Source organism: Tasmannia lanceolata, unplaced genomic scaffold, assembly GCF_043159265.1.
Source record: "Tasmannia lanceolata isolate RefF3 unplaced genomic scaffold, GAP_Taslan_0.1 ptg000007l, whole genome shotgun sequence".
Lineage (NCBI taxonomy): Eukaryota > Viridiplantae > Streptophyta > Magnoliopsida > Canellales > Winteraceae > Tasmannia > Tasmannia lanceolata.
Genome location: NW_027518684.1, coordinates 5552474 through 5577193, shown reverse-complemented (window position 1 = coordinate 5577193; position 24720 = coordinate 5552474). Strand labels below are relative to the sequence as shown.

At 38.0% G+C, this 24720-nt stretch overlaps 1 protein-coding gene and 1 long non-coding RNA gene across 2 annotated transcripts; one reads left to right on the top strand and one right to left on the bottom strand.

The window, feature by feature from the left end:
• The first annotated feature begins 5848 nt into the window (after positions 1 to 5848).
• On the top strand, positions 5849 to 20062 carry LOC143881582 (ATPase 10, plasma membrane-type-like). The gene is made up of 22 exons (XM_077384743.1): positions 5849 to 6039; positions 6148 to 6316; positions 6407 to 6526; positions 6718 to 6816; positions 7031 to 7168; positions 7937 to 8071; positions 8344 to 8523; positions 9134 to 9340; positions 9726 to 9845; positions 12230 to 12349; positions 12457 to 12579; positions 13049 to 13153; positions 13523 to 13667; positions 14526 to 14687; positions 14977 to 15215; positions 15301 to 15333; positions 15462 to 15543; positions 16614 to 16774; positions 16875 to 17048; positions 17772 to 17954; positions 18317 to 18480; positions 19623 to 20062. Exons 2-22 carry the CDS (start codon positions 6254 to 6256, stop codon positions 19717 to 19719), a joined length of 2850 nt encoding a protein of 949 aa, XP_077240858.1. The 5' UTR covers positions 5849 to 6039; positions 6148 to 6253; the 3' UTR covers positions 19720 to 20062.
• Positions 19905 to 21241, bottom strand: LOC143881583 (uncharacterized). The gene is made up of 2 exons (XR_013251971.1): positions 20377 to 21241; positions 19905 to 20260 (listed from the first exon to the last, which is right to left on the bottom strand). It is a non-coding gene; the product is annotated as an uncharacterized LOC143881583 (long non-coding RNA).
• Between the last annotated feature and the right edge of the window lie 3479 nt (positions 21242 to 24720).

The window sequence follows — 24720 nt, the reverse complement described above, 5'->3', positions numbered from 1 at the left end:
TTTTTGTAGACACCCTATCTATGTGAGGGCCTTTAAAATGGATGGCTTGGATCACCCAAACAATGTGGGCCCCCACTGTATTTTAAGCTATATATATATATATATATATATATATATATATATATATATATATATATATGGGTTGATGTTTCTAGTCGGTCCGCCAAAAAATCAGTGCGGACCCACATTTTTTGTGTGATCCGAAGCATTCATTTAATAGGCCCTGACATGGATAGTGTGCCCAAAAAATCTGCGCCATAGGATCATCCCAACCCTACGATTTGTGGAGGTTAAAATGGATGGGTATAAAACTTCACTAATCTGTCCAATTTTTAGCTCCACAAATCGAAGGATTAAGATGATCCTATGGAACTGATTTTTTGGGCACACCTATCTATGTCAAGGCTTATCAAATGAATGTTTTAGATCATCCAAACAATGTGGGCCCACTGTGTTTTGGGTCAGCGGACTAGTGAAGGTTCTCTAGTTGGCCAACTAGAGGCACTTTTATCTCTCTCTCTCTCTCTCTCCATATATATATATATATATATATATATATATAAGATTAAAGAGGAAGGGTTGTTTGACTGTTCATTATGCTGACGTGTCAGCCTGCCTCCCATGCATCCTCGCATATATTTTTTGGGTTTTTGCTTCTTATTTTTTCCCTCTTGCCTTATGTGTCAGCCTCTCATTTGTCTCCCCATGAGAGAGAAAATCTTCACACGAGATTTTTGACGTTTATTCACGAGATTCTCTCTCTCAGTTTCGATTGGTCCTAAATTCTGGTGTATATATATATATATATATATATATATATATATATATATATATATATATATATATATATGGTCCCACATTTTCTGTGGTGATCCAAACCATTCATTTGCAAGGCCCTATCATAGATAAGGTGTGTACCAAAAATCAGCTCCATAGGATCATCCTAACCCCTCCATTTGTGGAGGACAAAAATGGGCAGATTTGTGAACAAATAATGTCTGTCCATTTTGACCTCCACAAATGGATGGGTTAGGATGATCCTATGGAGCTGATTTTTGGTACACCCCCCATCTATGTAAGGGCCTTTCAAATGAATGCTTTGGATCATCCTAACAAAGTAGGCCTCAATGTGATTGGGCGCTTAAGCTCACCAACACTTTCCTATAAAGGAAAATGATTGTGAGCTTGAAGCTCATATAGCTTATATGAGCTTGAGGGCCCACACATGGGTCCCCCATTTTTGTGGTGATCTAAACCATTTATTTACAAGGCCCCATCAAAGATAGGGTGTGTACAAAAAATCAGCTCCATTGGATCATTCTAACAACTCCAAAAGCGAAGGGAAAAAATGGGCAGATTTGTGGCAAACGGTGTCTGTCCATTTTGCCCTCCACTTTTGGATGGGTTAGGATGATCCTATGGAGCTGATTTTTTGTACACACCCTATCTATGTAAGGGCCTTTCAAATGAATGTTTTGGATCATCCTAACAATGTGAGCTCACATGTGTTTGGGCCCTCAAGCTCATATAAGCTATATGAGCTTCAAGCTCACAATCATTTTCCTTATATATATATATAAGGAAAATATATATATATATATATATATATATATATATAAGATAAAAGTATAGACATAGCTTTTTTATTACAACCCTAAGGCGTGATGCAAGGCGTGATGCATTGGATCACATATCTGAGGGATTCTTTGCCTTTCAAGAAATGCATAAATCATAAGTGGGATCCAATCATATGTGGTAGAAATCATTCGTATCGAAAATGTCAGAGAAATTAGGGCGATGATATTTTCAACACGCCCCCCCACAACAGCAGTACGCATTCGCGTGATTTGAGGTAAAAAAGTGTTCACCCACTGTTCACGTTATAATGGAGGCAAATGCGTATTGCAGCGGGGGTTGAAAATATCATCGCCCATGAAATTATGTTGATTTTGTGAAGATATCCCTATAGTTGCTCTTCTTATTATCATTTGAGGGTCCCTCCACATTTTAAAGGGTTAAGATCATCCAATGGGCAATCTTGACCACTCATATTGAATTATCTTGACCACTCAATTGCTAGGTTATGATCTAAAGTTGTCCCTTGTCAAACAATCCTAGCCCATCTGATTTAGTGGACCTATATATCCTAGTTGAATGTAAACCATCGACTTCTTTGGTTTTAATCGTCACTCTGTATACTACGAATTGAACAGCTAGGATCCAAGAGCGTGATGGGCCCTTTCTGATAAACATTTTGAGTCGTCACTAAACAAAGGGGGCAAGCCTTCCTGATTAGAACATTAATGGAAGGAACACAGCCGATGTCATGGCTCTTACTAGTGCAAGACTTATGGGACCCACGTCACTTCTGTTGGAGAAAACTTTTGTGTACTTGTTCAATCTAAGAAAAGATAAGAAGATAGGAAGATGATTCAAGGCGCGTAAACGCTTTCCTTAAGACGATATTCGCCCCCACCAGTAGTGTGCACAGGGGACCACAAACTCGCCTCCAAGATACAATGAAGCCTAGTTCCAAACCGATTATTTGATGACGTTCTACACTGAATGGAATCAAGCTAGAATCACCTTTGAATTTTGCAAGTATTTGAGACCCAAGTGTTCTGTTTGGGTTTAGAGAGAAAGAGAATTGTGCTGGAAATAGCAATTTTGGGTATGCCAAAGTAGAAATCCGAATTCTGTTTAGAATGAGTATTTTCTACTATTTTTATAGAGCTTTTGGTGGCTTTTTCCGTTGGAAAACACCATTTCTAGACATCCTTTGAATTTTTACCATTAGATCGTGTATAATCGCGACTCTACGGCTCAAATCAATCATGGAGTGACTCGTTGGCTTGTGTAAAAACCTTCCAAAGTGTGCCTAAAAAAGCACCACTATGCGCCCTATAGCCCATTACCCACGCGCGCGAGCCTACGAGCGGTTCAACCCATGGCTAACACCCATTGTGCACCATACTGTAAGAAAGAAAAAGAGTAAAGCTTTATAAGCCCACATCTTTCTTTCTCATGAGTCGGCACGGGACTATCTTTTCACACTACTTTTGCACTCTTTCTCTTTCTCTTGTAAAAAACAACTATTTCCAAAGAAAAGTTTTTCCTTTTTCAAAACACACTTAGAAAACATTTTTCAAACACTATCTTTCGACCAAAAAATAAGATTTTGAAAATCAAAATCTAACAACTTCCACCAATTGGAGCTCTGAATTATTTGCTACTCGCATGTTAACACAAAATTGAGTTAAGGTATTGTGTTAACATAATCTTCAATTGGTGGAAGTGACGTGGGCTCTATAGACTAAATGGCTATTTTAATGGGCCCAATTAGAACCTTAATGGAAGGAACTCAATTTATTTTAATGGATTTGGTTGAAAAAATCGAGTTAAGGTTTTGTGTTAACATGAGCTCTCCCACTTAATTAGTTAATTTGACTATGATGTTGCCAATATCAATCGATCTCAACAATTGGAACGGAGGACTTGAAGGTGGAAAGTTGCTTAATACTTTCAAAACCTTTTAGGCAATCGATCAAATGATAAGTACGTCTCATCTTGAGGAATTATAAGATGCCTGACCATATGTTTCCTTATTACAAGTACATGTGAGCCCCGCATGTTTGGATGGTCTAAACCATTCATATGTTTGGATGATCTAAACCATTCATATGTTTGGATGATCTAAATCTAAACAATTCATTTGTAGGTCCCTACTATAGATAGGTGGTGCCCCAAAAAACATCTCCAAGAGAGTAGGGGTGCAACTCGGGTGGGTTGGGACGGGTTGAGGCCAACCCTAACCCAATCTGAATAGCTTTCTCTCAACCCTAACCCAACCCAACCCGAGCCTCGGGTTGAGGATGGTCAACCCTAACCCAACCCGGGTTGGGTTTGGGTTGAGTCGGGTTGGGTTCGGGTTCGGGTCGGGTTGGGTAGCCAAGGCCTCAACCCTAACCCGACCCGAAATTAACTCAGGTTAGCTTTTCCCAACTCTAACCCAACCCAATCCGAGCCAAAATCCAGTTGAACTCGTCAGGTTCGGATTGACCCCGACCCAAGTTGCACCCCTACATGAGAGGATCCTCATTACTTATAGGAAAGCCACTTTCAGACTCCTTCCATAAGGGAGACTTATTGGGTCATCCTTCTTTCTCTCGTTTATGTGATCAGATCCTTTGATCCAAATGCCAAATATAAATCTGACCAAATGCAATTGACAGCATCTTGATTGGATGATCTAAGCCCGTGTTCTATGTGTTCTATTAAGCTTCGCTTTGGGTTTGGCTATGAAAAGTTAAATCATTGATTTTTTACCCTCCTACACATGGGATGTCCTCCGGATGCGACCAAGGCCATGTGGGTTGCCTTGAGATGTTCTACAAAATTAACTGCCTTAATTTCTGATGCATGGCCCTATGCCCCCTTGGAACTTGAAATTTCCCGTTACAATCGATTGTAAGATTGACTTTCTGCTTAGCAGTTATCGATTGATAAAATTAAGAGAAGCTCATACATGAGAAGGGCATGAAGAGCTTGGCCATGTGATATTTAGGATACTTAAGCCCTGTTCGTTTGAGATTGTGACAACCGATTGAGAACCCCAAACTGATTATTGGCCTGAAAATAACGTTTAATTTGGAGTCCAATAATCTTTTTGGGGGCTCACAATCGGTTAGGATAATCCCAGACGAACAGGGCCTTAATCTGAGGCCTCACCTCTAAATTTTGATTATATAAAACTTGAATTAAGATCCATCGAACGGATGATCAGGTTCATGGGATACAAGTGCAATTTTCTGCCCATCATTTCCACATTTTTGGCCTACCCAGTGCAGCGAGGGACTACACTCGCCCAAAAGCCCTGTTTGTGTATTGCAGTAATTTTCTGGAAAATTTCGGAAAAGAAAAAAATTTCCAAAATTTCTTTCCTTTACACTAGGGAGATGCCCCCAAAGGAGGGATGCGCTCCCCCATTGAGACTTTTTTTATAACAGCAACTGATATTGGCACCACTATGTCTTAATAATTGTACTAACTCAGCTTCTTCTTTTCTTTTCTAATGTACTGTGAAAGCTTTTTGGGAACTGTTATAACCGTAACAACTCTTTAAATAATAAAAGACAAGCTAGTGCAATTATCAAATAATGGTTTTGCTGATATAACTTATTTAAAATAATCATAGCACTTTCATAAGTCCTAAAATATTTTAATTTCTATATATAACTTATTTAGTAAAATATAATAAGAAATAATTAAATCATTGTTTATCTTACTAGGGAATTTCACGGGAAGGCAATTCACGGATGACTTCTGCATAAGAGAACAGCCACCTCATCTGATTAAATCAATAAGACAAAAAATACTGGAAAGTAAGCCCGTGTGGCTATTCTGTCACGCAAAAGTCAGCCGCGAAATGGCTTTCCGGGAAATTCGCTAGCAAATTCCTCTAGCTTTATATTTTAGAAGGAGACTTTTAGGGATATGGTAAATTCGCACCCCAGTAAGATAATTCGCACCACTCTAACGTGAATTGTGGCAGACTTTAACGCTTTTTGACGACAAATCACGTCAACAGGGGCGCGAATTATCCTACAGGGGTGCGAATTTATAATCACCCGATTTTAACACAGCTCCGCTTTGCGGTTCTCATATTTTTTCCGTGTTCCCCGTTTTTTTTCCCCGACTTTGGTCGGTCGGTCTGTATGTTTTTGCGCGGAAGGTTAGGTTTGAACGTTAAGTTTTGAAAGACTGTTAGGAGAGGGAAAGGAAATGGAGAGTTAGCTGTAGAGTGTGTGTAAGTTCTCTAATGGCGGGAAACGTATGGAGAGAGCTACCTCTTCATCTCGCTTTCAGACCACACCCAACAGTCAAATGCCAAAACTATCATCTTCTTTTAAACATCCTCCTCCCAAACCCTAACCACCCAACACCTCTAAAACCCATGCCAATTCCCCTGCAAAACCTAGGGTTTCCACTTTCTCCCAGGCCCTGGAATCTTCCTTCTTCTCCAGATTTTATTCTTTACCAGTAAGTCTCAGTTAATATTATGCCACATTTGCTTATGTTTTTCTCTTGAACTATTTCTTACTTACTGGCCTCTGCCCTGATAACCTAAGTTTTTGGTAACTTTGTCAGGGGATTCAACATAGCTCTGGCCTTATTTATTTCTGAGGAAGCTTGTTCTTTGCTTGGGACAACAATTTGATTGTTAGATAAACTTGAAGCCTCTGAGTTTTGAACCATGGCTAATCTGGAAAAACCTTTGCTTGATCCCGAGAATTTCAATCGAGATGCAATTGATCTGGTCAGGATTTATGTTGGAAGATATGAAAAGATAAACATTAAGTTTTCCATGCCATAATTCTCAAATCTTGGTGCACAATTTGATTTACAGGAACGTTTACCGCTGGAAGAAGTCTTTGAACAACTGAGAACAGCACGAACAGGACTTTCATCTGAAGATGCTGAAGCACGCTTGATGATTTTCGGCCCGAACAAGCTTGAGGAGAATCCGGTAATAATCGCCATATTCTGATAGTTCAATATCACATATTTGTTTGTTTCATGTTCATTTGCAAAGCAAAATGGAGTTACATAACCGGTCCCCGGGTTTATTGGTGTCGAGAAATCATCAAGAGACTAAAAACTGCTTAAAAGCTTGATTTCCAATTTTTTTTATCATTACACATATTTGTTTGAATGCAGGAGAACAAGTTCTTGAAGTTTCTCAGTTTTATGTGGAACCCTTTATCATGGGTTATGGAAGCTGCAGCAGTGATGGCTATTGCCCTTGCTAATGGTGGGGTGAGCTCTCATGAGAACCTAAGCCTGCTTTCTCTACTTCATTGGTGTGGCCTAGGATTTCTATTTTCTCTGTGTGAGCTAAATCTAGAAATGAATTACATAGTGGCTATTCAAGATAATGTCATTGTTTTTTTTTTTTTCCTTTTGAAATTTATGCTCTTTTGATTCATATACATCTTTTATTTTCTAACTCCTATATTGTCTGAAATTTCAGGGGCAGGGTCCTGATTGGCAAGACTTTGTGGGAATCATTTGCCTGTTGATCATCAATTCTACAATTAGTTTTATAGAGGAAAATAATGCTGGGAATGCTGCATCGGCACTTATGGACCGTCTAGCTCCAAAAACAAAGGTGGGTATCCATTCACCCTGATTTATAGATGTTGCCGTTGGGTCATGCATGAGTAAGAAATGCACTTTTTTGAGAAATGACAATCATCTGTCTCTTCCAAAGAAAATTGGAAATGCACCAAAGTCGCCTGAATCCAAATTGAATCTACAAACTGATGAAAGTGTTGTAAAATAGTTCAGAAAATGCTGAAATTATATAATTGAATAATGGAAGTTCTGAGTTTTCCAAAAAAAAATACTTTGGATGTTGATTAAATTACTGGAATGTAAATTCACGTTTCCAAGAGGAAGGGGCATTTGCTAACATTTTACTCACTTTTTACCAAGAAGTGATACGATCTTTCAGGTAATGACAAGATATACACATTCAACAATGGCGACAAGACATACACATTCAACAATGGCCCATACCTTTCAAAGAATGATTTTTGATTGAAAAAATAAATGCCAGAGAATTCAGATCTTTTAATTTCTTAGGTTTTGAATTTTTCTATGGTAGTGGTTAAGATTTTTTCGAGTCACGGAAACAGCCTCTCTGCAAAGCAGGGGTAAGGCTGCGTACATCTAGCCCTCCCCAGACCCCACAATGGCGGGAGCCTCGTGCACTGGACTGCCCTTTTTTGTGGTTAAGATTTTCAAAGTTTTTGGACTTTTGGTCATTTATGGCAATTTTTTTTATCTTCTCTATTATTTTTATTCCTTGAGTGTATATCTTCTCTATTCTCTATGCCACGTGTTTTTTATCTTATGTACAACCTTTATAACCCAGGTTCTCAGAGATGGGCAGTGGCAAGAGAAGGATGCTGCTATTTTAGTGCCGGGAGACATAATTAGCATAAAGCTTGGTGATATTATCCCAGCAGATGCTCGCCTTCTTGAGGGTGACCCCCTTAAAATTGATCAGGCAATTGCTTCTCATACACAAAATCAAACACCATATTATTCTTTCCACTTTGAGTTGTTAGTTTTGGTCAGTTTCACTAATTCTTTGCCTAAAAACATTTCTTCATGAATGACAATAAAATTAGACTAGTACAAACAAAAAGTATTCAGCTCCAGTATTCAATTACTGGATGTTCTTGTTCTTCATCATAATGGATCCATAGCACTGTTCCATTGGAACTTAGAAGAAACCATTGTAAGTATTCTTATTGGATCTGGGCTTCCCTGATGCAGTCAGCTCTAACTGGAGAATCTCTTCCAGTCACAAAGAGGACAGGAGATGAAGTGTTTTCTGGTTCAACGTGTAAGCATGGAGAGATTGAAGCTGTTGTGATTGCGACTGGCGTTAATAGTTTCTTTGGGAAAGCAGCACATTTAGTCGACTCCACGGAAGTCGTTGGACATTTCCAGCAGGTGAGATATGAAAAGTTCAGCTCCTCTAGTCCCATGTCAAAACTGTCTTTCGCTCATGGAATTGCATCCTTGCCTTGCTTTCTACCTTGATACTTTTGAAAAAGCATGAATGTCCCTGATTTCTCATAATGAGCTCAGCTATCAAGTGTTTTCAGAAATGGTCACATTAACCACAGCAGCCACTTAATAATCATGTCCCTGCTTTTTCCATAAACTACTGAAGTAGAAAGCATTGTTTGGCAGCGAAATGTATGTGTTACATAGTTATACATTTAGAAAATGTGGCCATATTTTACAGCTATGTTTGTTGTATTACAAAAACTAGACAAACATCCTTGTAACTCCACCCCTTTCGTTTTTTGCATTTATTCTTCTTGAACATACACAATACTTACTGTTATTAATCATGGTACTCATTCTGCAAAAAGATTTGATTTATCTTAAATAATTCAAAATGGTATTTACCCATCACTGGACGCTCTTTATTCTTGCCAATTTTATAACGATATTTGGTCAAATTATGTGCATAATCCATCATAAGTATGGTGTTTGGTGAACATGCTTTAGTACTTCAGAGTTTAATTATGATCTCTTTATTTTTTTCCTTCAGGTTCTTACAGCCATTGGGAACTTCTGTATTTGCTCGATAGCTGTGGGAATGGTTCTTGAAATCATTGTCATGTTTGCTGTCCAGCATCGTTCATACAGAAGTGGAATAAACAACCTTCTTGTTCTCTTAATTGGTGGAATACCCATTGCCATGCCCACCGTGTTATCTGTTACACTCGCAATTGGTTCTCACCGCCTTTCACAACAGGTAGGGCTCTTAGTCCTGGGAACAATACCATGAGATGCACCTATATGATTCACTGCCTCTGTGATGGTCTCAACTATCCATCGGAAGAATAAAATCTAATTCATCATATGATCATGCTCTCGATCAGTGGCCTGGAGCTGGACTCTAAAAAAGAACTGAGGAATGAGGTCCACATTGTGGTCCTCTAATCAGATGGTTAACCATAAGTTACATTTTAGACTATGGAATCTGCATGGCAATTCCCACCAGTGAACAATCCTATCGTGTAATGCATGGATGGGCCCAACTACAGGATACTCATGAGTTTTGACTGCATCTCATAGTATCATTTCTTAAAGGAATTGTTTGTTAGAAGCTTACATTTTTCATCGCTGTTGTTCTATAGGGTGCAATTACCAAAAGGATGACTGCAATTGAAGAAATGGCTGGAATGGATGTACTCTGCAGTGACAAAACTGGCACACTTACTCTGAATCGTCTCACTGTTGACAGAAATCTCATAGAGGTACAGTGATTGAATATTTAGAAATTTAGGGTTACTGGTCCAAATATTGCACTCCATAACATTTTTTGAAACTCGCATAGGAGTTTTGAGTGAAAGCTAAATAATTTCTAGTTGAAAGAGTGTCTATGATAGATTTGGAGGTTTAGCCCTATGGTAGGAGACCTATATTATGAGCATTTCAGATATTGATGCAGGCTGAGGTCTGCAATAGGAGAGATATAATCTGGAATTGCTTGACTGGCTAGTGACACGATCACTCGACGCCGTGTAGGAGGACATTATCAGAAATCATTCAACCGGTTTGTGGTGAAATCATTCAACTCCGGGATGGAGGAATCAATCAACTCCAAAATGCAGCAAGATACTCGTACAAAAAAATTAGGCTTCATCAAAAGTCTTTTTTTTAATCTTATTCTTGAAATTTATGGAAAAGTACATTAGACTTGAGGATTAACATAACTCCCACAATAACAACCAAAATATTTCCTATGCAATCTAACATTTTTCTTCGTAGTTAAATGCCACTTTCCTATGTAGTCAAAATGGTATTTCTCTATATAGCCAAACCATCATACCAAGAAGAAATTAGCAAAGAACTCAACTAACTATATTGTACTTAAATATCTCCCATTACCGATGCAACAACCTGTAGACAAAGTCAAACCCACATGAATGTGCCACATGGGTGACAATGGACAAGCCATATGGTTGCCATATGGCTGTCCAACTAGACATCCACTTGCTATGCATCATTCACCCTGTCCAAGAAATGAATGTGAAATTGAGTTTGTTGTGAAGTCTTGCCAAAGCTGCTCATCAAGTAGTTTGAGTTCTTCATCCATGATACATGCATCTTTGGAGCTCTAGCCAAAAATTTCGTACACCATAGATCATTCATCGGGACTTCCATAACTCCACTTGAGCCAGGAGTGTAGAATCCTTCATTCCTATTCATTTCTTCAAAAGCAAACTTCATTCCTATTCAAGTCTACAAGCCAACAATAACAAAGCTTGGCTATAACACACTACTTTGAGGACCGTTAGTATTGTGAAGAGATCTCTCTTTAGAACACCCCAATCAATGAGCTGTTTGTTGCTTTGGAAAGTAGACTTGAAGGCATTTCAGCTGATATATGCTGCCGTGTGTGGATAAGAAAAAATTCTTTGGATCTAGATTGTAAGATACCGTAATTTTATGGATTGAGAAAATTTTGGGTTGTCTGTGCACAACAAATATATTGGTTCAGGGGTTCAACCTGCTCTGATACCAATTTATTGCAGGCCGAGGTCTGCAGTAAGAGTGATATAGTTGAGAGTCGCTCGACCAGATTGTGGCGGACTCACTCGATGCGGGTACGATGTTATTACCAAGAATCGATTAACCAGTTTGCAGCTGCATGACTCAAGACCGGGACTGAGTAATCACTTTACTCCTAAAAAGGAATCACTCCACTCCAAAATACATCAAGATAATTTAAAAAAAAAAATAGGTTTACCAAAAGTTTTTTTTTTTTAGTTTCATTCTTATATATAGGAAAAGGTGACTATGAGTGGCCCCTCAATAAGTAGACTTGAGGACGATCATAACTCCCACAATAAAGACCAAAACATCTCCTATGCAATCTAACTATTTTCCTATGTCGTCAGATACCACTTTAGTCAAAATACCAATGTCATATATAGGCTAAGAAGAAATTATAAACTCAATTATACCATTTTCATATATAGACTAAGAAGAAATTATGAACTCAATTATGTCATTCTTAAATAGCTTCCATTACACATGCAACAACTCATAGAGACTTAGTTAAATCTACATGGATGTGCCACATGGATGACAATTGGACAAGTCATAAGGTTGCCACGTGGCTGTCCAACAAACGACACATCCACTAGGCTCTTGCATCAGACATAATACAGAATTTTAGCTATGTTCTACTTAGGAGCTCCATAGCTATCATTTCTCCTAGTATACCATGATTTAACTTCTCAACTCAACTCAACTAAGCCTTTGTCCCAACTAGTTGGGGTTGGCATACCATGATTTAACTTACAGAGTCAAAATTTGGGCTCAGCAACTTTGTCGACGATGCTTATTTGAAGAACTACAATTGTGCATCCTATCCATATGCAGCACAGTATATTAGATGCTTCTAGATATTTCTTTCAAACAATCACTGAGCTTTGATTTTATGTCAGGTAGAAATGCACCGATCAAATTCCAAAAGAGTATAATGTCAACAGTTCATCATTTTTTGTTACTGAAGAGTGATAGTCATGAACTTCTGGAATGGATGCCCAGATTGAACAAATGTTTACCGTTTCCAAAATTTAAACCTTCTATCCATCCATGTACTTCTACTAATATGGTCCTCCTCTTTTAGCTTTTCAACAAAGAAGTGGACAGAGACATGGTTGTCTTACTTGCAGCCAGAGCCTCAAGGCTGGAGAACCAGGATGCCATCGATTCAGCCATTGTTAACATGCTTGCTGATCCAAAGGAGGTAAAGAAACATTTTTTCCACGAAATTATGTGGTTTGCCAGTAATCATGATTTTTCTTTCCTGTACTCATTTAAACAGAAAGGTTTAAGCGTACTTTTTGCCTACAGGCACGTGCAAACATCACTGAAGTACATTTTCTGCCCTTCAATCCCGTTGACAAGCGTACTGCCATTACATACATCGATTCCGAGGGTAACTGGTATCGAGCTAGCAAAGGAGCTCCTGAACAGGTACTTACAGATTTAAATAACTACAAAAGTGTACTATAACATTCCAGTTAGCTCATATCTGGAACTTATATTCACTGGCATAACTATTCAAGCACTTCTCGCTACAAAATATGTTCGTCAAAACTGTATCTTCTTTTCACTTCTTTTCATGTGTTTCGTTAAATATTTCTAAGAATTTTGAATCGTTACAAATACGATGAAATTATTGCTTATGTTTTCCACATAACAATACGCAAGTACACATCTTTCTGTCTACTCGATAAAATCTCAGATGCCAATTACTGTGAATGTGATCTTATGCTTTATGCAGATTATACAGCTCTAATTTTGTAACCAATGTTGCATACATCTTCTGCATTGTCCTTTTTCTGGGATTTTCGGCAAAAAAATCCTATTTTCTGGGTTTGGCAATTGATTGCTTATTCAGAAACTGTAACCATAGCTGAAACTGTGTTGGTCTTCACTTCAGATTCTAAATCTATGTCCAGAAAAGCATGAAATTGCTGGAAAAGTGCATTCCATCATCGAAAAGTTTGCAGAAAGGGGACTGCGCTCACTAGGAGTTGCTTATCAGGTATATCCAAGAGACTTGGCTAACTTGAAGTGACATGTCAGGAACATGTTAGAATGAAACTGCCAGCAGAATAAATTACTGAATGGGTCATTGCTAGCCTATTTTGTGGTGGAATTTTGATATCACGGACACTGTAATTACTTTGTTTAACTTTATCAACAAGCAGTTGGCTTCAAAACAAATAAGAAAAAGAAAAGAAAAGAAAAGAAAACACAATCTATTTATCTAATTGTGATTGGTCAATTTATAAAAACAATTTGAAATACAATCGTAATTTCTGTACTTCTCTCGCCCCTAATGATTTACTATTTGTCCTACTGACAAGTTCCTCATTTTCTTCTTGTGTCTATGTTCAATCAAAACATTCAGTCTGTTCCAGAGAAAACCCAAGAGAGCCCTGGAGGCCCATGGACATTTTGTGGCTTGTTACCATTATTCGATCCTCCTAGACATGACAGTGCCGAGACCATTCGCAGAGCTCTAAACCTTGGTGTCTGTGTGAAGATGATAACAGGTAGATTTGAATTTTAGCAATACCATATCAAACCGTGTTGTCTAATCTCTAGCTATAGTTCGTATAAATTCGAATAGGGAGTTCTATGTTAGAAGTTTATGCGCCTTTTCTCATCAGATTTGCCTCCAATAAGAAATTTTAAAGATCCATTACTTATCAAGTACTACTTTCACAGAAACTGATCAAGATATCTCTCTCTCTCTCTCTCTCTCTCTCTCTCTATGTGTGTGTGTGTGTGTGTGTGTGTGTGTGTGTGTGTGTGTGTGTTGTACCATGCAGCAAGGTGCACTGTCTTGGGGTGCACGCAGCACACTTTCAGAATTACCACTGTACACGTGGCACATGTGCAGCTAACTGGCAGCCCACCAGTGGATGGCCCCTTTGTGGATGGTCAAGGTTCAGAAGTTTAAACAGTTGAAAAAGCTGTCTGATCAATGACTTCTAATGTGACCTGTTGGCCATTTCTGTTTCAACCGTGCATTTGTATGCCACTGATTGGACACATAGTGTTGCCAACAAGTGAGGTTTTTGGCCTGTGTTCATCCACATTAGCTCCACCCACTGGTCAATTTCAATTGTTTCCAACATAATGCCACGTCTACAGTGGTCTACATAGACAGATGGGTTTAGCCAAGGAATTGTATGTCTCTGTGACAATTCTAAATATCGTTTTACATTTTTCTCCCTTTTACAACTTGAATTCTAGAGTATACTCAAGAACATATTATGGGATTTACATTTTCATTGTCTTCAGTTTTTCTATGATCCCTTGTGAGTTTGAAAAAACGGGGAAGATCTCAAGCTTCTACATTTGCCTGCTCTGTCTGAGTAAAAGATAAATGTTTTTTGCTCACATAGGTGATCAACTCGCAATTGCAAAGGAGACGGGACGGCGTCTTGGCATGGGAACAAACATGTATCCCTCTTCATCATTGCTTGGTCGTAACAAAGATGAAAATGAAGCACTTCCTGTGGATGAACTCATTGAAAAAGCTGATGGTTTTGCTGGTGTTTTCCCAGGTATTTGAATCCCCTTACTAATTTCCTGGAAAAAAGAAATTTTATCTTATAATTTCTACATGGTAATACTCATAGTGTCAGACTATGAGGGAGGATTCTCAATTTTTTTTTTTTTTTTTGGATTCATAAATTAACCAACAATGATTAGAATTTGGCAGTGATTTCTGGATATCCATTTTGCAAGAAACATAGCTCTGTTTATGTCAACTAGAATTTGTGTTTCTTTTCCATGATCCAATTTTGTTCTTTTCTTCATTGATTCTATTTATCTTGTCTATGTCATTTTCAGAACACAAGTATGAGATAGTGAAAATTCTTCAAGAAAAGAAGCATGTTTGTGGCATGACCGGAGATGGTGTGAATGATGCACCAGCTTTAAAGAAAGCAGATATTGGAATAGCAGTAGCAGATGCTACAGATGCTGCTAGGAGTGCTGCCGATATAGTCCTAACAGAGCCTGGCTTAAGTGTTATCGTTAGTGCTGTATTAACTAGTCGGGCTATATTCCAGAGAATGAAGAACTACACGGTAGAGATCATATCATTTTTATTATATTTCTTGCTGTCATAATGTGCTTATATAATTGTACTTATCACTCCAATGAAATCTGCAGATTTATGCCGTATCCATAACCATAAGGATCGTGGTAAGTTCAAAGTGTTTATACCATAAAAAAAAAGAATGTTCGAAGTGTTTATATTTTCAGTATTTGTTGCAGCTATTTTCAGTATTTGTCATGGCCCTCGCAATTTATTGGGGTTGTTCCTCCTACAGGTTGGTTTTGCACTCCTTACGTTGATCTGGAAATATGACTTCCCTCCTTTCATGGTTTTGATAATAGCCATACTGAATGATGGTAATGCTTCTTCCTTGCTTTGTTTCCTTTTCTAAAAACTGATACCTGGATACTTGTGTAGGCCCAATGTATCATGTCCTGGATATGATACCGATATTTGTACTGGATACTTCATGAATACTTCTGTTGACCAAAAATATAACTATCATATTTCAAATATATGCTACTCTCTTCAAATTAACTATCATGCTTTTTTGCTTACTCATGTTGCATATTTACAATTATGAGTGTGTCTTATAGATGCTATTTTAAAATGAGGAATTATATGGTGCCCGACCGTGAAGTAGCGTGAAGGTGGTACTTTAAAAGTACCACCCTTGATATTTAATCCAACAGCAGCCTCTTAAAAAGTGGGCTGCTGTTGGATCAAATATCAAGGGTGGTACCTTTTTTACGGTACTTGACGGTCGGGCATCATATAAAAACTCTTTTAAAATTATTATTAATTCCATCTTAAAAGTTAAATCTAGTTCGGTTTTATGATATTGGTGCAAGTCTTGTGTCTTATCCCATTTTATGAGATACTTGTATCTGTATCCCCGTCCATGTCCATATCAATATCCGTATCTGGTTATTGTAGCTTCAAACCTCATAGAACTATGGGCTTGCTTCAATTCCATACTGATATTTGCTTAGTATTTTTCTTGGAGGCAATGAATGGTTTCTTGTTGTTAGCCAAATGGCTTCATTGTGAATGAAGCCACTTTTTGTTATTTGTTAAACATATATAATAGTTTTGCTTGTGTCATCAGAGATCCGTTGCATGTACTTCTTTCTAGCACCATGTGTTTCGGATTCAGAATTTCCTTGTGACAAAATTCTTTCTGGGTATACTTCTTGGCCTGCTCATCATCAAACTGCTCACAATGTGTATCCCTTCATGCTGGGCATGGAAATAAAGAGCATGCTTGATGAATCCTTGTTTATTTTTTTCATTGTTTGCGTAAATTAATTAAATAAATAGAGAAAAATATTTCTCATTGATCAGCTTATCCTTAGCCATCCAAGAGCAGCTTCATAGGATACCGCCGAAAGGGTCTTAAACTCACAACCATTTTATTTCAAATCAGGGACCATCATGACCATTTCCAAAGATAGAGTGAAACCATCTCCAAGGCCTGATAGCTGGAAGCTGAACGAAATCTTTGCAACCGGCATCGTCATAGGAACTTACCTTGCTCTAGTTACTGTTCTATTTTACTGGGTTATTGAAAGCACCAATTTTTTTGAGGTATCATTGCTAGTTTCTTGATTACTAACTCGGATTCTGAGAGGAAAATCTTCCATTTGCCTGGTATGCCTCTTAACTGGTTTTTGGTTTTTGGTTGCAGACTTATTTTCATGTGAAATCTCTGAGTAGCAGTACCGAGGAGATCTCATCTGCCATTTATCTGCAAGTGAGCATCATTAGCCAGGCTCTCATATTTGTTACCCGCAGTCAAAGTTGGTCGTTTGTGGAGAGGCCTGGGACTCTCTTGATGTGTGCATTTGTGGTGGCTCAGCTGGTAAGATTTCTGAATGGAATTTGCTATAGTGAGTTATTCAACATTAGTTTCTACTCCACTTTTTCCACTGCCTCAAATTATTTGGTTATAGACTTTTGATTGCCTCTCTATCCACTATGAGTCCCGACTAAAGAAAGTAGAAGTAAACTATGAGCCCGGTCTTAATCAAGAATCTGATTGGTCTGACAATTCTCAGGATTCCATGGCTCTAAAGACTCAGATTCCAGCTCTAGGTTTTTGCCAAGCTATAGTAATCTTGTCCATTTGTATGTGCGCTTGCGTGAGTGGTTTTATGAATTTTCGAGAAACTAGATAGACCATGGCCAAAAAAGCAAGGTTTGACAAACCTCTTGAGTATTGATTCCAAACTCGTATTTGCCTTCTACAGAACCTGCAAGTTTCATATTGACTTGGCTGCAAAGTTGGATGAAGAACTTTTTTGGGAACTTTTTTCTGTAATTTGTTGTCACGAAAATTGATTGAACCCCCAAAAACTACAAATTGAGTCAAACTCCAATTATTTAATGAATTATATGCAGAATTGTAAACTCTGAAGCATGAAATAAATCAAGCCCTAATCTGTCAGGAAGAATTCCACTAAGGCGAACAGGATCAGCAAGATCAGCATTGCCCAATACTGTGACTAAATGTGCACCATTGGTTGTTAAAGTCTTGCCGTAACTTGACTGGACACATTAATGCAACTATTGACTTTTCATACAGGTGGCTACTTTGATTGCGGTTTATGCAAAAATCAGCTTTGCTTCGATCAGTGGCATTGGCTGGGGCTGGGCTGGTATCATATGGATATACAGTGTGATCTTCTACATACCCCTGGATATAATCAAATTCACCGTCCGTTATTGTCTTAGTGGAGATGCCTGGAAACTCATATTTGAAAGAAAGGTTAGTGAAATCCGTACTTTTTCTATTTGTTATTCATCCTACGACCTTTCCAGTTTCTCCGTTGTCATGTCTAATTCACACTCGACTAGTAGCAGATACAAATGCCATCACTAGTGTTATTTCTGTTCTTTGCTATGTAAGCTGTTGCTGCTGCAAAATAATAATATGATGGCTTCATTGTTGCAAAGATTTATATTAGAATGTGGCCTTGTTTCAATCTTGCTATCACATTAGCAAGTGAATAGGCATATGAATTGATAGAGAAAATGTGTCTCAATGGGGCTGATTCCATGGTTCTCTCAGAGTTTGATTTATATGACTGAGTTGGTTTTACACTGCCTTTCCTCTATGGATTTTGACAGACGGCTTTTTCTACTAAGAAAGATTATGGGAGGGAGGATAGAGAGGCTAAGTGGGTACTTTCTCAGAGAACTCTACAAGGGTTGATCTCATCAGATTTGGAGGGCAACGGGAAGCATTCTTCTCTGATTGCTGAACAGGCCAGGCGACGTGCCGAAATATCCAGGTAACAGAAATAGCACACCTCTAAGCTTTTCTAATTCATGCTTAGCAAAACTACATATTATTTGGAAGTCACTGGTGCATTTGGCAAGAAGTTCTACAAGTCCATGAATACGGGTTCCTTACCCTATTTAAATCGGAGTCCATTGAGTCCTTAGCTTCATATCTGCCTAAGAATGTTTCTCTGATACACATGATCCACTTAGAACAGGTTTTCTGTCACTTATCCATGTTTTGATTCTCATTCATAGACCCACAAGATTCTGTTAGAAACCCACATAAAATGGACCCTTTGTCAGGGATTTCAGCTGATTGAATTTCAAAGAATCACTTGTTTGGAACTCCAGATTCTTTGCATATCTGTTATTTTCTACTGATCTCCCTAAAACATTGCACGAGGAAGCTAGGCTTAGGTTCTGTGTTTCTTTTCAAAGAATCACTGGTGTTGGCAGCTAAGTCCCTGTCTGTCTTGGATTTTGAGAACCGTTGTCAGTCCAAAACTGATTATTGGACCCAAATTTATATTTAATTTTAAGTCCAATAATCAGTTTTGGACTGAATCGGTTCTCAAAATCCAAAACAAACAGGGCCTTATTGATCTAAACTATTTCTTGGTTATGGGAATTCATGATACGCTATGCATCTTAGAAACCAATTTTATCTGAACCATACCACCATTTGGAGTACTGCATTCCATGACTTTCAAGGGTTGATATGAAGAGACCAGTAATTTCTTTGGCCCCATGACTGCTAGTTGTAATGGATATTGATAATTCAAGAAAGCCCAATAAAGCCTACATTTGCTCAACTTCTTTCATGCCTATGAAACACACCTATATCCTTTTCTTATGCAAGTTCATCACCATTCACATCTGGTTGATGCCAGGGGAAAAGGCTATAGTTGGGTTGGGTATTTGAAGTTGAAAGGCAAAAGGAATATGAAAACACCCAAATGGATAACCAATGTAGAAAATATGGTCAGCCCATCCAGATGTGGAATAACTAATTTGTTTTACCTAGTATCTTTCGATAGCTTGTTGCTTTGATTGAAGAAAACAAGTAAAGTCATTGCATAGTTCCTGAAATGAACTCTGAGGTATTGATCTTTCTTAAATTAGTGACATGGGAAGCGTGGTGAATTTGCAGGTTGAGGGAAATGCATACATTAAAAGGACATATAGAATCTGTGGTGAGGCTGAAGAATTTGGACATAAATGCAATCCAAGCAGCTCATACTGTCTGAAATTTTGAAATGGAGATTTCTTGCTACAGAACCTTCACACTTTTGCATGTGCAGTGGAGCCTGCTCAATTAGATCCTTGGACAAGATTGTATTTTCCAGTGACGATGAAGGCGGAAATGATGACAGATTTGACATCCACCATTGAGGATTCTCATGAAATGGTGTTGTTGATTATGAAAACTGTGTTGTTTTTTATTATTTCAACTCCGAATAACCAGATTCAGGTTTGAGTAGTCTCTTTTGCCAATAACACATGTAATTTCTGTTTATTCTTAGTAAATTCCCATTTTGTTACAAAGGATGAGCTATGTATGATGAGAATTGAACATCCCTTCTTCATTCAGATTAACCTGTCTAATAAAATCCGGAGCTGGTAGTTTGAAAACTTTGAATAACAGTTATTCAAATTTTCAACGTCGTGTGTGTATGTGCACCTTCAGAATCTTGTGATTACTGGACACTAGTCATAAAATAGCTTGTTTTCTACTTCTTGTTGAGGCTCAAGCTATCGCTTCATGCAGCTTCTGGCGTTTTGAATAGTCTATCCAAAAGGAAGAAAGGAATGCAAAAGAAGCTCATGACAAGTTCACAAAAAAAGTTTCAAGATGAACTAGAGGTACAGGATGCCAAAATGAAAACGCAGGGAAAATTATATACCTGCCAATAAGATGTGGTGTTGTACGACATTGAATGTCTCAAAAATGTTGCTCACATACCCTAATTCCTATGGTTGATTCCCAACTAGCTCGATTTGTGCTTATGTATATCTTACTTATCTGTGTTTATGCAGAAAAACAGCTTTAGATAGATAGAAGACATCCGAACTTGTTCTGTTGAAAAAACCACGGGCAAATCTGATCTGATTGTGCACAAATTAACGGAAATGTAAAACAAGATACCAGCCCAGAAGATGAACACCGAGTTCTTACATCGTTCTGCCAATGCCTACATCCGCGGGCGAGAACATGATCTTCACATAGAATTATAGACAAAAACAATATACAAGGATTACAATATGGATTTAATCCAAAACCACAAAACCACATCCTTTCCTTGCTTCTCTCACCCAAGACTCAAGAGAAAACTCGAAGGAAAACCCGGAGAAAACCCGTAAGAAATAATAATAATAAAAAAAAAAAGATACATAAGAAGAACCCAAGAAAACCCCCTCTTCTCTCTCTCCACAAAAAATCACATAGTTTGTAGTTCTGTGTACTGAAATACTAGGAATTGCCAGTCTTACAAACCTTAAGCAGGAATCAAGTACCTCAATTCAAAGTAATTTCTGTTTGGCTCCCTCACATTCTTCAAAACAGCGAACACATAATATGAATACCAACCATAACTAACCTTCTCGAGATGATCTGAAAAAAATGAAATAATAAATGCATTTTGCTTCATTCAGCTACAAAATGTGTGGACTGTGGAGTCTGCTACGTTATGCAAACCCAGATGTAAATACTCATGGGGGCATTGGGAACATGAATACTGGTTGGAATGTCTGGTGGCTAATAATGTCATAATCAGCTTTTGGCGTCATGATGGGCACTTCTATAGTGGCTAGGATCTTAACAGTTTAGTTTTGTGGGAGATGATAAATTCGCACCCCCTAAGGATTATTGGCACCCTTTAACGTGATTTGACATCAAAAGCCGTCAAAAAGGAGGGTAACGTGAATAGACTTTTCGCTTTTTACGTCAAATCACATTCATGGGTGCCAATAATCCTACACGGGGTGCGAATTTATCATCTCCCAGTTTTATTTACTGAAAGGAAGTTTGCCCAAATTACAGTGAAAACGAGAGAAATACAAATAAGAATCTTGGATTTCATGAGAATCATGAATGGGAGACTAGAAAAAAAAGAAACCAGCCATCGTTTTCTGATTTCTCACCCTTCTCTCTGACAGCAGGAGAGCATGCGACCATCCCATTTTTACAGGTGTTAGAAATGTCAGGATGGGTGCGAGATTTCTAAAACCTGAATTTCCTACTTAAAATCCAAGAAACTCTGCCAGGACAGCATATAACAGGTTGATCATGAACCCTCTTTTACAATGTTTTCAAACTAACACCTTGATTCTAAAATCTGCGTATCCAAACGACCTCATTTTAGAATCTTGGATTTGCTCAAAATTGTAGTTGGGAGTCGAGACAAGAAGGAGACTGCTTGCTTCACTTCTCTTTAGAATCTTGGATTTTAAGTAAGAAATCCAGGTTTTTTTAAATCTCTCTCACATCCTGAGACTTCTAAAACCTGGAAACATGGGATGACCTTACTGTTCTCTTGCTGATGGAAAGAAAGGAGAGAAAACAGAAAAAGACAGTTGGTCTCCTTCTCACGTCTCCCAACTACGATTTGGAGGAAATCCAAGATTCTAAAATCCACGTATCCAAACAGCCCCAAGTGATAAGATTTCTAATGAAGGGCCTACCCCAAAAAAATGACAAAATAAGGGCCTACGAAAAATGTAAGGGGCATGTGATGATTGTGGGACCACCATGCTTGCAAAAACGTCTTTGCTTCATATAATTTTGGTTACACAAGCGCTTGGAATTCATTAGAATTTCAAACGCCAATGAATGCCGATTCCTTATTTGGTTGCCATTATTGTAATGAAATTCCACTTGACTACCCAACATGTTTGAGGCATTATTATCGATTTTTTCTCATGTGGCGCCCATGTGGCACTAATTTTTTCCCTACTCATCTTCTAACCAAATTCTACAAAAATGGTAAAATTTTGGTAGAAGAATAGTGGAAAAGGTCTCTCTCTCTCTCTCTCTCTCTCTCTCTCTCTCTCCACATTGGTAATGAAACCCCTACATTTTCCACTACTCTTCGAAAGGATTGTTGTGCAACCAAACTGTTATTGGTGAAGCCCGTTCTCAGTCTAATCTGGAAAGTGCGGTACAGTTTCATGAATTAGGGCTTTTATCTCTTTTGTAATGCGTCTCGGAATGCCATATATAGGGTGTGATATTAGGAGCCGCCTTGAGAGTTGTACGGGCTTTTGTAATCTCTTCTTCAGAATAGTGGAATCGTTAGCTTATCGCTCTACCGTGGATGTAGCCCAATCCAAACTGGGTGAACCACGTAAATCTGTATATTTTGTGTGTGTGAATTTTCATTTTTCTTTTGTATATCGTTATCCTACTGCACTGTTAATTCACAGCACAAACATTACTTATCACTATTCAACTATTCTTCTAGACAAATCAAATGTTTGTCTCTTCCCGCGTGACTTCTTATTCTATTACTCTCCGAGCCAACACTTCCAAACGGGATTGAGCCTCTAGCTGGTCAAGGCTTCCAAACAGAACTTTGTTCGGAAAACACCAGCTATTTGGTCATTTCCGCTGTTTTTAGCATTTGGTGAGGATTCCAACTCACTTCCTATTCTTACGCATCTGCACTGTCTTTTTTACAACAGATTGGTCCAAAACTTAAATTTCTAGGTCTGTTTATGAGTGGGGTTTTTTTTTTTTTTTTTGAAAAGGTTTATGAGTGGGTCATGCCACGAAATCTTGCAAGTTAGGTGATCCTAACCCTTTGACAACATAACCTATGAACAGCATGGATCATCAGACAAACAAGCATACTTCTCAAATACTTTTATTGCTCACAATTTTTAAAGCTCTAAAATGGGCATAAAACAAATTTTGCTCACAAAATTTATGCCCATTTTAAAGTGGAAAAATGGGTTTAAAATTTGTTCTATGCCCATTTTTCCATCGAAAGAAAGAGGGCCCGAGGGAAAATAGGCAAGAGTACCATGCTCCCACTATGCTCACATGAAAGATTGTGGGGTGGTTGCTTTTAACGGATATTGTGTGTGTGTGTGAGAGAGAGAGACAGAGAGTAGATTTTTGGGAGATCAAAGGAGATCAAAGTAGATTTTTGGGAATCCATATATAGTAGAGTAATAAATGGGGGATAGTAAAGATTTTTTGGCTTTTGCTTGGGGTGAGAGAATCTGTCCACCTCCTCTACGCCCAACTTGGTAAATCAATCTTTATAAGTCCCCCATGAAAAGTAGGAGGGGGACTTTGCTTTATATAGGATCAATATTATAAATGAATATACACAAAAGTATAGGTGGGGACTATTAGAATATGTGGAATCCAACTGTTATATTGGTTTAAGATCTCACCGTTGGATCTTTTTGGAGGTAGATTGGGTAAGTTGCCTAAATGAAGCATCTAGATAAATTAGGCAATGGAGAGAAGAGACAAGCAAGAGAGATTAGAAAGTAGATTTGATTAGGATTACTTCCCTTCATAGGTATCTTGATTTGATTCTATGTTTATCATGTAAGTGGTCTATATAAGTACACAATGATCCTCTTGTAGTAGTATCCAAGTTTAGTGATTTGATTCTATCTCTTGCTTGTCTCTTCCATAAATTGCCTAATTTATCTAGATGCTTCATTTAGTCAACTTACCCAATCTACGTCAAAGAAGATCCAACGGTGAGATCTTAAACCAATCTAACAGTTGGATCCCACATATTCTAACAGACCTATTCAATGATCCAATTCATTCATTTGCTAGACCCTCTTTTGGTTGTGTCATGCCTTCCATATATGATCCTAACCCTCATAAGTTCAAGTGTGGAGATTTTCCTTAATGAATGTGTAACTCTAAAATTTTCAATCTTTAATAATCAAATTATAAGCCAATAATCGAAGTTAGAATCATTTGATTCAAGGGATTCTTGGGACATGACTCATTCATAGCCTGGTTAAGCTAAAGAAATGTTTTAATCATTAAATACTAAGAATGAAGTCACACTTCCTGCTTGCATGTAACAACAACTGCTCTTAAATATAATAGAATCACACTGCCTGCGTGAGAATAACGGCAATTGCTCCTTAATATCATGACAAAAAAAAAAAAAAAAAACTATTAATATAAATTAAGATGTTCTATGATAAATGGACTGGACATACATGATTAGGTAACCACAGAGACTATCCTAAAATAATCTCTCGTACCATCC